Here is a 17,669-nt window from a genome sequence, read left to right as displayed (position 1 = left end):
AAGAGATCTGTCCTAGACAAAAGACTGTGGGTTTACCTCAGTTTACACATTAGCTATAAACAAAGCTATCAGGCTAAATCAGTGGGTGTTATCCTGATCCTGAACTCAAGAGACAGAGAATTAACATGCTTCTGTACCCCAGAGAGACACAGAAAGCCTTCCTGACTTGACAAACAATAACTTTGGAGATATAAGGAACAGAGAGAGACCCCATCTTTATCCTTCACCTTAGGAGACAAACAGACCAAGCAGTTTGACCTCTATGATGGGTCCAGGCCAGGCTAGCCAGTAAAAAGCTGGAAAGGAGACTGTGGGTGAGAGAAACCATCTTGAACAGAGACTGTAATTTGCTAGGTTAAGTTTAACACTTTTAGATGTGTGTTTTCACTTTTACTTGCTTGTAACCATTGCTACCTTTCTTTCTTATTTGGTATCACTTAACACATGCTATTTTGTTAATAAACTTGCCTTAGTTTTACTGTAAACGAATTCAGTGCTGTATTTGAAGGGAAGAGTGTATTTACCCTAGTTAAATTAATAAACTGTGAGGTACAGGGCAACTTAATAGCTTCAGTGACTGCACAGTGATAGGGGCTGCGCATTTCAGAGAATCATCTCATAGGAGTTTGGGGACTGGAGTTCACAAATTGTTACCTCCTAGGTGAGGTCTGGGCCAGGAGGGCCTTGAGGAGTGTTCTAGTGAGGAAGACAGACTGGTGTGGCAGGGAGCTGACACTCAGCTTACTCACCAGCAAAACTTATCCTTGCTGAGGCAGAGAGGTAACACAGCATGCTCAAGCTCTGTGTATCCCCAGCAGCATGTTACAATTGACTCTGTACACTTCGGCCCTCCCTGCAGCAGCGTAATTTTTTAAAATATTCTTTGTGCACCACCTAAAAACCCCAAGGGTGATGGGCTTATTGTTTTGAATTCCTTCTGTTGCATCCCTGAGATAGAAGCTGTTTAGAACATGGAAATTATCTGTATTACTTTTTTATAAATGTTATATTATCTATATCTATATCTATAGCTCTGTGGGTTTGGTGGCTAAGGTATTGCTGGTTAAAAGGTAGCTAAACCCTGCAGGAGTCTACTAATAATGGTTGTATACAGAATTCAATTCCCTGGCTCTCCAAGGATCAATACTAGGAATCCACTGTGTGAAGAGGAGAAACTGTCTGGAGAAATGCATAAACTAGTTTGGTTGCCCTGCTCAGAACACTAGGGGATCCTCTGGCATGAACTCTGAACAAAGGGATATTAGAATGGATAAAAAGACTACCTTAAGGTGGCTTCAGGGAAGAGAAATGCTGGCTGGGGACTGCTGAAACATGTTGCTGCAGTCAAAATGTGAGGTGAGCCACAGAGTCTCACTATGAGAGATGTATTTCAGTGTCATATAGGAGAGTTATAAAAGAATCACCCACTCACTGGGGACTCAGTTTACAGATACCTATAGTTCAACCTCAGAGATGGAATTACAATGATGGATCACTGCAGAAGGCAAAACTCAGACTTAGTCAGACATCTAGCAGAGCTCCTTGCATGTTTAAATATAAAATGTGAAAATCAAACACCTTGACTTTCATGGTAAGCTCTTTGGAGCAGTAGCCATTTTTTGTTATGTGTATGGACACAGTGCTTGGCACAATGGGGTCCCAATCCCTGACTAGGGCTCATAGGTGCTATCACAATTCAAATATAATAATTGTTTAGCACAGCATGCTGAATTACTCTCAAGCAGTCAAAAGTATGAGGAGAAATTGGCGTATTTGGAATTCATTGACAGCTGTACACTGGTGCGCCTGGGTTCTCCTCCAAGCTATGATTCTCTGGGTTCTGTTCCCAGCTTTGTGCCACTGACTCACTGAGTTACCTTGGGCAAATCACTTAACCACCCTGTGCCTCAGTTTCCTATCTGTAAAATAAGAATACCCACATCATGAAAGTTTAAGGCTGATTGAAAACCCATTGATTTCAATAGGCTTGGGATCAGGCCATTAGTAACTAGTTAACATTTGTAAAGGGTTATATCAGTGCCATGTATTATTATTTTATATGCATATGAATGGTATGAGAGGTGGTTACCATTAAAAAGTCAGCATTTTGCAATAGTTACCGCACAGAGCAGCCTATGAGATGCCATAGCACTTTTCTATATTTAGAATAGGAAAAACTGTAGTAACTATTAGCTGTGGGCTGGCTTATTAATATTCACAAATCCTATGCATATGTTAAAACTTTTCACTTAGACATGAAAATGTTAAATCACCTGAAGCTTAATCAAAATGGCTCATTTCAGCATCAAATGTGTAAAACACTATTATAGGTGTGGACAGCTCCTGTCACTTGGGTTCAGAACAGCTAAGAAGGGATATGACAGATGTTGTGGGCAAGAAGATTCTTCTCCTCAGTTCCCCCCAAATAAAAATGTTGAGCCTTTGATGAGCTAAATAAATAATTAGCCACAGAGCTAAAACAGAATCTCCTCAGTCTTATAACAGTCTGGAAACTAATTCTGATTTCACTTCCGTCAGTGTAACACTGGCTTTGGTGGAGTTGCACCTGAGTAACACTGCAGTGACTGAGATCAGAATCAAGCCCTTTGACTTTTTGTTCAGCTCCCGAGGCAGAGCTCAGAGGGACCATAGTAATGTACTAATTCTTGATATACATCCCTCAAAGTTGCCAATCATTACACTTTAAAACAAGGGCTAGTATAGTTGGGTTTAAATATTTGGAAAACCAGAGAAATGTGCCAACAGCCCTGGAGACTGAAGTCTTCTCTATCTGCCTGCCTTTCTCATACTGATTCTTAAACTGGTGACCATCACTGCAGTATCAGAGTCCTCCGTCCACAGACAGCTGCCATGGGTAGCAGTAAGGCAAGCTTCCCCTACTGTACTCTGTGTGCTTAGAATTCTCTCCTCTGGGGATAAGAGCGGAGTTCAGTCTGTGGCCCATTCAGTCTTGGGCCTTGCTGCTGAGACTGACCAGGGAACCCCCCCAAGGGAGTTGGTTCTTGTAAAGTGGACACTTGTCATTATGAACTGGACTGAGGTTCCAACAACTCATTTCACACAAGCTACTGAACAAACACTAGATGGTAACAGCTTCTTGTCACTAGCAATCTGGAGACTACTTTGATGATGTTGAGGTGTGGGCTTTCCCTGGATTCATATATGTGCATATTTATTTTGGCAGTATCTACCAATCAACTGTTAAATGCAGTGATTCCATTGCTGACATAATAATGCAGCATTTGCCATCTCTGAGGTATTTCCCCATCTTTTTTTTCTCTTCCTTTCATAGTTCTTTTTATTACTGCAGAACAAGCCAGTCTACGTCCTTTTCTAGGCATGAGACAAAACTTGTGTGGAGAGGGGAAAAAAAAATAACCCTAAGATCTAACAGATATGTCACTGTGAAGCACCATAATATGGCATTTAATACCCCAGAAGACCTTCAACAAGCCCTAAAGCGCCACTGGAAATTAGCCCAAATCACTTTTTGAGCTGCTTTGAAGCAACCTCCAGAGGTCCCCGGCAGGCTTCCTCCTGTCCTGATTTATGGGGATCTCGTTTCACCTCAAGGATGAGATTCCAGCAGAGGCACATTATTATTATTTTATAAACTTACTACCTCCGCCCGTCAAGGTGAAATGATGAATACTGTGTCTTTATCTTGTTGGCTCTAGATTTTTAGACTATTTGTCCCTCACCAGTTACGTTTGCCAGCAGTTCCTTTGTCTGATGCTTAGATGTTGGAAGCTGAATGGTTAAGGGGAGAATCTTCCGATGCAAATAAGGGCCACACAGTGCAATGGGATTGGTGCACATCAACTCTGGATGGAGGGGAAAAGTGAAAAGGTCCCTCCACCCAAGCTATGGGTGCTAGAGGATAGCTTGGTGGCTAGGCACCATGGCAGGTCCTGGGGACCATGGGGACACTCAGGTGGGCTCGAAAAGGGAAGAGACACAGCCAATTGGTCCACAACTATACAGAGCCACTGTCCACATCCACCATGTATAGAGTGGTCTGGCCTCAAAGAAGGATTCCATCCCTCTATCACCTGTGGAACTCCTCTGTGCAAAGCCATTTGCTCATGATTTGCTTAGAAGAGAAAATAACATAGCTTGACTAACTATAGCCAGTGCACCTCGCCTGTGATCTTAGATAAACAGAGTCAGTCATGCTCAGGCCTTGGATGAGAGCCCTCCATGGAGTAAGCATGTGTCACACAAAATGGTGTTAGTAATTTGGGTGCTGGCACTCTTTTCTGGGGCATTTCCACTCCCTGGTCCTGAGGATGCTATGCTGTTGGATCGTTGAAATGCACCATCAAGTTCCTACATATTTTCGGTATTCTAAGCACCCATCATCCTAGTCTCTAAGTGCTTGTTATTAACAATCCATTAAATGCAAATATAGATGTATTAGTCTCATTGTGCTGTGGAAATTCTAACTCAGTTAATTACTTCCTGCCTAGCTACAAGTTTCCATAATTGCAATTGCTGAAGTTATTCTTTGTTTTTGAATTTTAAAACATTGGTGCATTGGGTTTCTGGTGCAGAGTTGCTGCTATGACCTAACAGAGATGTGGCTGGGTGTCAGTGATTGGTTTAGTGAGCTCTCTTCTCCTAGCCTGTAAAATGTTTGCAATGAAAGGAGCTGTTATAAAGCATTACCACATTGTTAAAGTAATCCAATCCACTCCACTATTGTTTAAACAGGAGAGAGATGTGGAGCCACTTATTCATATTTTACAGCTTAAACTGCCAGGTAGATAGGTAGGTAGGTAGCTAGCTAGCTAGCTAGAAAGAAAAAGTGTTCAGGACTGTATACAATAAATTTTTCAGTCCTGAATGTATAGGTTAGAGTGCAATGCTACAGAAATCCATAATTTGTATTGTTGTTTATATCACCCTTTATATTAAATACTGCGAAGTAAAACAGGCCTTAAATCTATCATAAATGTAATGGTTGTGGAGTGTTTTTAAAACGCATGTTTTTTAAGCAGGAGTACTGTGTCAGTTTCAGGATAACTGCACCTTTATTCCCCTCCCGCAGTCCACCAAGGTCACCCACTATAACTACAGACTTCTGGCTCCCACTCATCGCCTCCCTTAGGTAGAGACCTGCATCTCTCTTCCTCCTGACTTGGGTTTTTCCAGGCTGCACTATACTGACTACACTGTGATATTCCCAGCAAACCAGACTGCCTAAACAGGCCAGGGTCTGTGCTTTGCTTTCTCCCCAGAAGCTAGTAACAGCGTAATAGCCCACAATTATAAGTTACCACACAGCTCTTTCTATGCACATTTATTCTTCAGGTGAAAGCATTACAGAGAAAACAAATTAAAACAACAAGCACTCCTAAACCCATGCTAACAGATTACCAGAGATGACCCATCAGTCTTATGGGGCCCTGGTAGGTCAGGTTCTTTTAACCCTTCCGCAAGGGTTCCCTTCCCCCACCCCACCCCACCCGACCCCACCCACTTGGATAGAAGGTCTTGTATGTTTGCTGGATCAAAAGGAAGGCCCTGAGTCAGTTTAAACTCAGACTATTTATCCAGAAGTCCTTACTTTGTCAGTTGGTCTCTAGAGAATCTAATCTGAACTAGTATACACAAGCCTCCCCAAGCAGTGATACCTCTGTAGGGACACGGTTACAACCTGACTGATTTGCCTTAATACTCACCCACTGTTTTTGGTTCCTGGAGGAGCAGGCAGCCTTCCCCCCATGGAGTGGAACACAATCATACATAAATCATGGAACAGTGGACCACAAAGATACTGCAGGAGGATGCAATATCTGTCACCTCTCCCCACTCTAGAGGTTACATTACAATCCATAAATTATATGTAACTTAGTACATTAACGGTTTTCAGGGATAGTGCAGGAAGTTGCCATATCTGTCACATCATCATTGCTTTAATCCAAAATACATCCAACAAGCTAAATGAGGCCTGAGAAGTTCTACAGCAATACTTGCAAATATTTTCCTCTTTTGTAGTAGTGGTAATAGTTAATATATTACATTATGATGGTGCCCAAAGTCTCAAATAGGAATTGCGGTTCCCATTGTGCAGGTTGCTGCACTAACATAGAAAAGAACCCAGGTCTCCCAAGGTCTAGGCTAGTGCTTTAACTGCTGTGTCTGGGTAGGGCACTGCTCTGGAAACCTGGGTTCTAGTTCCAGCTCTGTCACTGCGCTGGGTAAACCCTTTCCTTCTCTGTATTTTTATTTGCCCTCTCTCTCTCTGTTGGCTGATTGTAAGCTCTTCAGGACAGGGCCTTGTGCCTGATCTCAGCTCAGTGCACTAGATTCTACTGTAATACAAAACTGCATAATGGTTCCTCCGATCTAAGTTTGCTTTATTAATGGAGCACATTTAATTGTGCTTCACGTTGTGTGCATGCGTGTGGGGAAGGACCAGACTGCTGAACACAGAATCACATAGATTTCAAAATGTCCCCACATTCACCTGGCTTCTGCCCTTGTAATTCCCACTGGCTTTCTCTGATATGACAATTACGAAAATTCCTGCTCACTTTTCAAATAATTAGCTGTCAGAACGGAGGCAAGCAGCGGTGCCAGCTGCTGCTACCTTAGCTCACCCCTGGCTGCTGCATGGAACACCGTCGCGGGCACTGAAGCCCCAAAGCAACGATTATTTCCATCCCACTTTCAGCCAGCAGGTGCCATTCTGCTTGTTTATGGGGATATAGAGGACTTCCAGCAGAAGGGGATGCCAGTTTCACAGGAGGGAAGGAAGGAGGGGAAGTATAGAAAGCAAAGAGAACAAGAGCTATAATTATTCTTACAGTTAAAAACGTTAATTTGGTAGGAATTGGAAAAGGAATTGTGAGCAACCAATGTGGCTCTCCTAATCTATACAGCCTGTGTTCTTGGATGCTGTATGTGTCAAAGAGGTCTTTGCTAGTTTACATGCTATTGGGATACTTAGGTAGCACAGCTTCTCACAGCATTCCCTACTTTACTATTCTTAAGTATATAATGCAATAGGGGAGTGTTGCGCTTTGTGGACATCAAGAAGAACTCTGTATAAGCACAAAAGCTCTGTATAAGCACTTCTCTCTCAAACACACAGCAATAGAAGTTGACCCAATAAAAATATTACCTCACTCACCTTGTCTCTCTAACATCATGGGACTGACACGGCCACAGCGCCACTGCATACAACACTTGGCAGATGTGAGACAAGGGGCCAGATCCTCAGCTGGGATAAATCAGTGCAGCTCCATTGGCTTCAGTGGAGTAACACCGATTTACACCAGCTGAGGATTGGGCCCAAAGTCTCTGCCCTTTTAAGGTGTTGAGCAGCTTTAGAGGTGGGGGACAGAGGAAAGAAAAAAAGATAGAAAAGATGTGTCCTGAGACCATTTTATTTAATTTCTCTGGCATCCCGTATTTCTCTCCTCATTTGCTCTGCTTGGTAAAGACATTCAGGTGAAAACTTAGGTCTTTTCTTCCTAAGACTTCTGTCATTTCTACTGGCATATTCCCCACCTGACATCACAATTCCCCCTTTTGTGCCATTGTCTCAACAGCTTCAAGCTGTGGCCATAACAGTGTTGTTACAAAATCAAGCTGGGAGAACTGTGAAGGACAGGACCCTGGGCGTCTGGATTCCTGTGTTCTGTGACGCTGCATTGATTGGCTTTGTGACTTGGGCCAAGTCCCTTAAGCTCTCTTGCCTTAGTTTACATAATTTAAATATATGTACGACACAGATTACCTAGGAAGGTTGATTGTAGAATCCTCATAATGGTGGGGGATGGGGGGGTTAAGAAAAGATTAGACAAACACCTGTCTGGGCATACTTAATACCTGTCTCAGTGCAGGGGGATGGACTAGATGACCTCGAGAGGTCCCTGCCAGTCTTATATTTCTATTATTTCTGTGATTGACTATAATAAGCAGGTGGAACTGAAGAACTCCTAAATGTGTACTGGAATCCACAGTAAAAAGTATCTCTAACTAGGCCAGTGCTAGTAACCTCTACTGGATAGATGTTTTCTGTTGATTATCAAATGGCATAACAGTAGTATGAGGCGTGGAGGTGGAGAAAGAAGATCCGGTTTCCTCAGGAATCTAGTGTGGTGTGGCACCCAGGGGCTCAGAAATGCAAGCAGAGTTCAGGCTGCTACTTCTCAAACGCCAGAGCCACAGCGTGCAACACTGGTCACTCGGCATATTTCATAAAGATCTCTTTCCTACAAGTCTGCCTAACTGCTGCATTATTTATTGCTAATGAAATGCCACGCAACAGAGATCTTGTGTCCAACAACAAAAAAACCCGCACATAACATAAATGTTAATTAATTAAAACACTTAACAAAAAGGGAGGAGAGAACTTCACATTATTTGCTTCCCTTGTAAGATGATGCACCTCCCTTCCCATTGATTTAGTTGGGGATTGGTCCTGCTTTGAGAAGGGGGGTTGGACTAGATGACCTCCTGAGGGCCCTTCCAACCCTGGTATTCTATGATTGTTTACTGTTGTATCTTTCCATCTGCCTTTCTCTATCCACTGTCTGTTGCCATAATTCACTTTGGAGGGCAAAATGATCCAGGAGACATTAAGTACAATGTATCCCATGCTGAAGGACAGGGCCGGCTCTACTGTTTTTGCTGCCCCAAAGAGCGCGCCGAAATGCTGCCACGGACGGCGGGGGCAGTCCGTATGCCGTTAGGGCGGCACACATGTTTCCGCGGCGGTGGCAATTCAGCAGCAGCTTCTGTCTTCAGCCAGAAGACAGAAGCTGCGCCGGCACGGACAGCTGAACATAGAAGCTGCCGCCTAATTGCCACCGCCACAGAAATGCGAGTGCCGCCCTAATGGCACACAGACTGTCTCTGCTGTCCACAGTGGCAATTTGGCGCGCTGCTTGGGGGCAAAAACACACGGACTGCTGCCCCTTGCAGATTGCCACCCCAAGCATCTGCTTGGAGTGCTGGTGCCTGGAGCCAGCCCTGCCAAAGGAGTCTATCCCAAAGGGGAGACGCCTGAATAGTCCAGAGACAGAAGAAGGGAACCATGAGATAGCTATGTGATTATAGATCCATCCGGCCCCCAAATATCCCACTGCAAATGTGTCCTGCGACTCCATAAAGCAGCAAAGAACTCCTTGAAACCCCCCACCCCATCTTCCCTCCTTGTTTCTGTGCTGCTCCCTACAGTATCCAAGTGTGGGAAAAACCCAAGTGTATATGGGCTGCAGGCACAGGCAGCAACCTGCCAGGCCAAGCTTTGTTTCCCTGCTCCTGTGGCACCAGTTGCCCATGACAACACATGGCAGCCTCATGGCTCCAACAATTAATGGCCTCCAAACAGTATGTATCTGAGTGTGGAAATGGAGAATTGGGGGAGGAGGGTCCATAAGAGAAAGGGAAGCAAAAAAGGAAAATCATTAAATGGAAAAAGAAAGCAGAAAGCGAGAGGAAGACAAAACAAAAACCAAGACCAGAGAAGCAGAAGCAGAAGAGGCCACGTAAGAGAGACAGAAAGCTTTTGTTCTAATCAAAATATATCAGAGTAACTCCACCAATTGACACCAACAGAACTAAGAGCAGTCAAGGTAAAAGGGGAAGACAGTGGTCACTGCACCCAGGCATGGAGCAATAAGCTAATGGTGCCCATCTGCCAATCTATCACAAAGCAGGGGCTACGACACACAACCCGTGTGTCACGGTCTCTTTAAATACTACTGCACTTGCAAGGTGGCAGGTAGCTGAGTGCAGAGCCAAAGAAGAGACTTTTTAGTTATTTACAAAGGCCATTGACACAAAGGAGATTTGGCACAATGATCACAGTGATGCAGAAAGGGTGGCATGTGGTATCTTACATCAGGGAAGGCAGGTTGCTCTTTAAATGCCAGAGTAATGCCCAAGATCATCACTGCAAATTAAGACTGATCAAGTCACTGTGTCTGTAAACACAAGCACTGTGCAATACCCTTACCTAGGTGCCAGTCCATTCTTTCAACCTTGTCCTTATCACTCCAAGGCAGTAGAACACAGGTAACGTACTGTTGACCTAGACCTAGGTTCACTGCAGCTGTGCATCAGAATTTCGTTCATTGAAATCTATAGGATTTTTGCTGTTGATTTCAATGGGAGCAGAATCAGGCCCCGGGCAGAAATTACAGGAGCACGTACAGATTACTGGGCTGCCACTTCCATTAGTCCTAATAATGCCAGCACTAATGAATCAAGAGCTGAGATTCGGATTTTGATAACCTTTTGCTCCATTCAGTCAGGAGAGTTAATGGGAAACATTTCTCATTATTTCCGAGGCCTTTTAATTTTCATGAGGTCATTGGAGCCCTGCTATCCCATTTGCACAGCCTGCAACATGTGCAGAGTGACCCTGAGAAGACAGCGGAGACCTACAGGCCAGAAGAAAGGCATATCGTAATCAGTGTTGTATGCAATTGTCATTGAGATCAATCAATAGTTTTAACTTACAATAAAAGGGTGGAGTCCCTCACTTTTTCTGTTTGAAAATGAATTTAATGTTAATGAAAAGGGCTGAGCGAACAACACAGCAAATTTGTCCTCAATGCATATAGCATTCACAGCAGCAGGGCAAGCTTCCTCCTTTCAGAGCCCTGCCAATGCGCGTCAACCCTGTCTATATCTCTTAGATGTTTACAAAATGCCTATCGCTGTGTTATTTAAACACTGAAATATTGTTTAGCATTTACACAACACTTTATATAGTCCAAAAACTGTACAAAAATTATATTTTCTAGGCTTTACTACCATGCTCATGACTATGACATGTGAGTACCTATTAAAGAACAGCTAACTAATATTAGCAAATTAACTATGAGAAGCAGAACGGGCCAAAAGACAGGTTACTGAACTGGAGCGCAGGAGGCATGGGTTTGGTTCCTATCTCTTGCACTGACGTGCTGTATGACCTCAAGCAAGTCACTTCACCTTGCTATGCTTCAGTTCTCCTCTCTGTAAAGTGTGGATAATGACACTTACCTTCCTTTATTAAAGGCTTTGAAATCTATGGACAAAAAGTGCTAGATACAATTAATTCCTCCTCACAGTGTCTTTGTCAGATAGAAAGCAAAGATCATTGTCTCCATTTTACAGATAGGGAAACTGAGGCACAGAGCAGCAAAGTGACTTGTCTAGAGCCACTCACCAGGTTGGCAGCAGAGCCATTATTAGAATTCAGGACTCTGACTTTTAGGCCTCTGCTCATTCCTTCAGGCCATGCTGAAGGGACCATTTCTGACATCTTCCACTCCTTCTATTCTTACCACATCACCCAGTCCCCTCCAGTCTAACCATTAGATGGTATTTCTTGCATCATTTTTATTTTTTCTGGACAGTCTTTTCTTCATAATCATCATCAGACAGTCTACATAGCTAGCTCTTGCATTAAAAGACAATTTTCAGGCCCACCTGTTTTCACAGCTGCTGCCTCAGACCTCCAGGGAAATCAAGAACTTAAACACCACTAGGCCTTACCTCTAGAGTTGGTCCTCAGGGGAAATTGGGACTATCATATGCTGATCCCTTCTCTTCCTAATATTCTACCGCTACTTAGTTTATTATTCCCCTTCCACTCTACCCAGCTTCACCTGGTGGTGAAACCCAAGGTGAACACCAGTTCTACAGTACGTTAGCCAGAGCAAAGCAAATAATGTCCATCTAGTAACTGATCTGATTAATTTAATATATTTTTGTTTGGATAAAATATATGATCAGATTGTGATTTCCTCAGATTTATTCGGTATTTGAATTTTTCCACATTTTTTACTCTATGGATTTGATTTCCAGTATTCAAATTCTGAGCTGTGTCACTGAGTTGTGAGCAGCCCAATACATCACATGGTAATGTTTCTGTTTCTTGATTGGCTGAGCACATAAGAACTTCTGTCTCAAGTACTTGCATGTGTTAAATTAAGTAATTCGGTTTCTACAAACATTGGCATTTGCCATTTGAAATCAAAGATGAATGCAAGAGGGACGTGAGCATGAACAGAGTGAAAAGGCCAAGTGAGCACTCACCAGATATTATAGTAGCTATCAGCAGGCAGGTGAGGATTCAGCCTAAAAGCAAACACCCTTTGCTTTTGGGGAGTGCCTCCTGTGACTCTATGGGTGCCCCAACTCCCACTGAAGTCAGGCCCAAAGATAATATTCACAACCATCATCACAGACAAAAAATGCATCGCCCCTGTGTTTTGACAAGGGATTTCCCATTAGGTACAATTTAGCCCAGTACACCTGCTATTGCGGTCTTTGTAGCACAAGGCAGAAAGGAGTGGTTTCTAAAGATTATTTGTTTTCATCACTAGCGTAAACACACTACATCAATCTTACATTCTTTCTTCCCAGAGAAGAGAAAAGCAGTAACACACAGCTATTTTTCCTATTTTGTTAAGGCATTTCCTACTACTTTTTTAACACCTCAAATTTACAGCATCTTTCCTTTTCATGTGCTTGCTTCCCCCCTGATTTATTCCTGTTTTATACCGATGGAACGCCACTGAAATCAAAACTGGTGTAAAGCTTGAGTAGCACTGTTGGTTAATCAGGCCTTACATTTTTGGTGTGATGTTATGAGTCTGGTTCTTCTTTCCATGAACATTGGTGTAAATTATAAAAAGCTCTAGTAACAACATCAGTGACAGAAGTGTAAAACTGATGTAAGTGAGAGGAGAATAAAGCCCCAATATGGTTAAAGGTGCCAGATTGAAGAACTCAACGGATATCACTTATTCCTTGGAATAAGTAGAACATGGGCTGCAGACAGACAGGACAAGCTTTAATCCACACCACTTCCCTCCATACCAGAATGCTTCAAACCTGATCCTGGTTGAGGGTGGCGGAGTGGCAGGTGGGCACCTCTACATGTGGGAAAGGAATTTAATTTTCAAGCAAAGTAATTTTTGCCTTCTTTTCCAAGAGTACCAACAAGGGTGTCAACTGCAATGGTGATTTTTCCCCCAACAAGGATGCCAATTAACTATTAAATGGTCCAGTCAGAACCTAGATACTGTAGTGATCAGTACTGTATACAGGTAGATAGATTAGATAGACAGACCTACCAAATAGTAAGGAATTTTTGTCACCAGCATATTGGGTCAGATTCAAAGCAGTGACATAACAATGACAGGCTACATCATCCATTATTAACTCAATCTCCTTCCCCCCCACATGCCCATCATCTCAAGTTTCAAAGGAAAAAGTGGCAGTCACATTTACCTGTAAATTAGAACTTCATCATCTGAGCAGTTATATTGCAGCTGATACATTTTAACCCTGGGGGCTGACTTGCTCACCGTCCACTTAACCAAAGCTGAGGTAGTTGTCACCTCTGACACCAAGACAGTCCTTTCTGGTGGACCTTTAGTCTCCCCTCGATTGGACTTGCTGGAGCTCGTGATGTCAGAAAGCCTGGATTTGGGTGGGGCAGCTCGGCCCGTACCATTGCTGAGGTGCGGAAGCTGCACGATCGAGAGCTCAATGGTCGCGGTCGATTCTCCAGCAGCATTGGCTGCGATGCACGTAAAAGTTCCATAATCCTTGGATGTCGTGACAACGATATCTAAAGTACCATTATCGTAGACTGCTGTCCTCGAAGAATTCCCAATGAGTCGGTCATCTGGAGCCACCCAGTGAATGACTGGGGATGGGTCCCCGATGGCTTTACATTTTAATGTGGCAGTTTGCCCTTCTAAAACCAGCAACTTGTGAGTATGCTGGGTAATGAGAGGTGGCTCACAAACAAATTCCTCTTCCCGTACGTACCAAAAGTATCTTCCCTTTAGATTTGGAGGGGAAGCACAAGTTTCCATATCATCATCTCTTTCAAGCCGCCTTAACCAGAGCAGCTCACAGTTACAATGCAGCGGGTTGCCTCCAAAGCTAAGAGACAGAGGTGGAGAAAATGGAGTTGCTTCTAATGTAGATATTTGGGACCTGGCAAATATGGGATCTGGGGGGAGCTTTTGAAGTCTGTTAGAGGTTAGATCCAGTCTGGCCAATTTCTGAAGATCTGCAAACGTCCCCTCTGTAATATAATCTATCAGGTTATGATCCAAGCTAATCTGGTGCAGGTTTACCATCTTCCTTATAGATTCCCAGGGGATGCCTTGGAGATTATTGTAGGAAAGATCCAAGTCTTCCAGCGTCACCAGAAAATCCTCAAAGGCTTCATCTGAGATGCTGCTCAGCTGGTTGTTATTTATTATCAAGTGCTGAAGGTTAATTAAGCCTCTCAAAATATCCTCTCCAATGTTGGGCAGCCTATTGCTGTCCAAATGCAAAGACCGAAGGCTTTCTAGATCAGCAAAGGAGTAGGGCTGAATGTAACTAATCGTATTCCTGGACAAAGTGAGGTCAACAAGGCCAGACATGTTGGCAAAGTCCTGTCGGCTGATGTTAATAATGAAGTTACCCCCGAGTCGGAGTTCAACAGTCCTTCGGTCTATGTCTAATGGCACAAAAAGGAGGCCCTTGGAGGGACACAGAGTCCCCAGCGACTCTGAGAGGTTCTGACACACACAGTATTTGGGACAAGCATTGACTGCAACTGCCATTCCAAACACCAGGATGCTGCAGAGCAATTTTTCCATGGTAAATCACGCAGCAGTACCTGCAAGAAAGGAAGAATTACAACTGAGTCAGCAGCTTTTCCAGTCATGCTTTTTAGCTAATATCTTCCCCAAAGAACCAGCTCAAATGCAGCTTCTCCCAGTGATGTGGGAGAAGCTGGGATTGGACAATAGGGGATGGATCACTCGAAACTGCCCTGTTCTGTTCATTCCCTCTTAATCATCTGACAATGGTAACTGTCAGAAGACAGAATACTGGGCTAGATGGACTCTTAATTTGACCCAGTATGGGTCAATTTCTCCCCCATAAAACACTTTTTTTTCTTTTTCTTCCAGATTCTGATGGTGATGTTTCAAATTGGAGTGGAATAGAAGTTATCCAAAATGACCATTCATATTTACAGACATAATGGTTTATGTCTGCTCATGAGTTTTGATGACTAACTGCTCTTTAGCTATATGGTAACATAATAGGCTTTACAGTTAAATATTAGGTAGCTGGAGGAGGACATAACCTATCGCTGGGCAGTGCTCTCACTTAAAATCAGCGTGACTTCAGTGGGAATTATGCATACTTCTCTGAGGGCAGAAGGTGCCCACTAGTAATTACACGTCCCTGCATAATAATGTGGAGTTAAACTTAGGGTCAAAAGTTACAATTTAGAGGATAAAAATAGCTACATATTTCCCCTTCAATTATATAATAATTATAGTGTAATTATCTGGCCAGTCCATGGGAGAGGCTAGTTCATCCCCTTCCATGGCTAAACCCATTGGACACAGCTCAGGGAGAGGAAGTCTCCTTTAAAACTCACTGCATGGAGATTCCCTTCAACCTCACCATGCCATCTCACTCAGACATCACCCCCATGGAAAAGGCTGCAGAGCCCAGTGTAGCAGATCTCCAGGGATCTGTAGGACATCTGTGCTGGCTCTGGCCTGTGACAAACCTCCCATTACCCTGATTTCCTTGCAGTTCAGACCCTCTGGGGTTGGGATTGCCCACAGGGTCTGAATGGAATGATGTGCATCCTCCCTGACCTGCCCACACCCCCTTGGCCAGCCAGTCTCTAGTCTCTTCCCCTGTGCAGATTCTAGACCCACAGAATGGTCTTTGTGGGGACATAAAGAAGGGGAGCGGTGCTGTGGAGATAGTTAAGTGCCCTTCCATACAGGATAGGAGAGAACCACATGCATAGATTCCCCTCCACATGCAGAACTTGTTGGGGGGAAACTATCTGGATCTTGGTAATTAACATGGGCAAAGTTTATCATATAAGTAAAAACGGGATCTGAGACATCGGTGCCTTGAAATTGAAAATGCTTCTAGAGTATCTAAATTATACAGTAGCTAGAACTTGATTTCTATTCTAAAACACTTCATAGACTCATTCCGACTTTCTACGTAGACCTAATCTCTTTCTCTCTTCTCCTGTCCTCTGCCCTCTTTTCACATTCATAGTCTAGAACCATCTTCCTTTCTATCCCTTTGGTCTGTTGATGTCAGTGCCTTCTCCCCTTCATCTTCTGTTTTCCCTAACACCTTTCTCGTCTCTCCTTCCCTCATTGTTTCCGTCTGTTTCTCAAATCTCATGTGCAAACATACCTGGCCATCTTGATCTGCTAGAAGCATTAATTCAAAGAACAAACAAAACACACTTAGAGGAGATTGATTCAGAGGGCTAGATCGTGCCTGGAACCACATGCCTCTGCAGGGGAGTAAAAACACGCCCAGATTCCTGAATGGACTATCTAATCCCTGGGTCTGGATGCACAGGCTATATGCCTGCCTACTCCCTTCATTCCTCCTCACCCCATAGCTAGGGAGGGATAAGGAATGGGCAATTCTCCCTCTACCCCAGGCCCAGAGGCAAGGGGGAAGATGGGAGGGAACTGTTTCTCTGAGAGGTGTCCATGAACTGTGAAGTCACCCAGGGTTAACTCCCAGGGAGGTGAAGTTTACACACTTGTCCCTTGCTCAGGGCTATGCCTTAAAGCACAAGCCAGCCCTAAATCACTGATGAGAGGAGTTCACCTCCATTTGACCTTCATCACCTCTACTACATAACCTCACACCACTATTTGTGACCGTAGGGGCATGTAGCACCGCTTCCTGATCACAAAGATGCCTCATGCTTTCAGTACTCTTTAGTAGCATCCTTTGATAAGGAAACCTTATAAAATAAGAAAGAAGACATACTCATGCTACATTGGTTCCTTTTACAGGCCCACGTTTCCAAGGTGGCTTCATCTGATTTAATGAGACATCTCAGAGGTTTGCTTTTGGTAAGTGATTGAAGTATTTATCTCCATCCCTGCATCTCATCATCTTTTATACTGAGTAACATCAAGCCCTGTGTTACATTGTCTGCTCTGAAGGAAGAAGTAAACAAGCTTAACCAAGGAGGGAAGAGTCCACTCTGAAACACTTACCTAGAGTAATTCTGACCCTGCATATTTGTAGGTGATAAATAAATCATCTGGGTCTAAAAATGGTTTGGAGAGATGTTACCACTTCATACACTGTGATTTCACACAGCACCCTACAGAGAGCTGCAGTGATTATTAGTACTGGAATACAATTCACCCCTGCGGAACCATCTGACACCAGGAACACTTTTCAACAAATAGAGCTAACTATGTATTTATATCTAATTCATCCAACAGCTGAAAAGACCTTTGTCAACCTGTTATATCATAATGCAAAGAAGAGATCTAGGTTGGTTAATAATCCTCTGGCATAGGAAACCAAAGTCTATCACATCGATGAATGTTTTCCAATTCTTGCTCAGAGAAACAGCTCCTGCTCCCATTACAGTCAATGAGAATTAGGGACCAGAGTCATTTGTTATTGTAGGGCTGCTTTCATTGTTTGTATAACAGGACTCAAATCCTGACCACTTGGGTGCTAGAGCATTGGGAGGTGTTGCCAAATTATTAACTGGGTTAAGTACATTCTGACTATCCTGTATCTATGCAGATTTTATTCCACTCTCATCGCCATGGTATGTGAATACCTGAGTTTCTCCTTAAATTGTTTCTGTAGTTTCA

General features: G+C 43.5%; 1 protein-coding gene across 3 annotated transcripts in view; it reads right to left on the bottom strand.

Moving 5' to 3' along the window:
• LRFN2 (leucine rich repeat and fibronectin type III domain containing 2) overlaps positions 1 to 17,669 on the bottom strand; it is a 221,629-nt gene that overhangs the window by 47,217 nt on the left and 156,743 nt on the right. For all 3 annotated transcript variants that reach the window (XM_050948520.1, XM_050948519.1, XM_050948521.1), the window contains one exon: positions 13,267 to 14,659. In XM_050948520.1, coding sequence (XP_050804477.1) covers positions 13,267 to 14,639 — 1,373 coding nt within the window. In that variant the 5' untranslated portion in view covers positions 14,640 to 14,659. The remainder of the gene's footprint in view (positions 1 to 13,266; positions 14,660 to 17,669) is intronic.

The sequence above is a fragment of the Gopherus flavomarginatus genome, chromosome 4 (genome assembly GCF_025201925.1).
Source record: "Gopherus flavomarginatus isolate rGopFla2 chromosome 4, rGopFla2.mat.asm, whole genome shotgun sequence".
NCBI lineage: Eukaryota > Metazoa > Chordata > Testudines > Testudinidae > Gopherus > Gopherus flavomarginatus.
The sequence above is the reverse complement of the archived record's forward strand: the minus strand, read 5'-3'. Positions and strand labels throughout refer to the sequence as shown.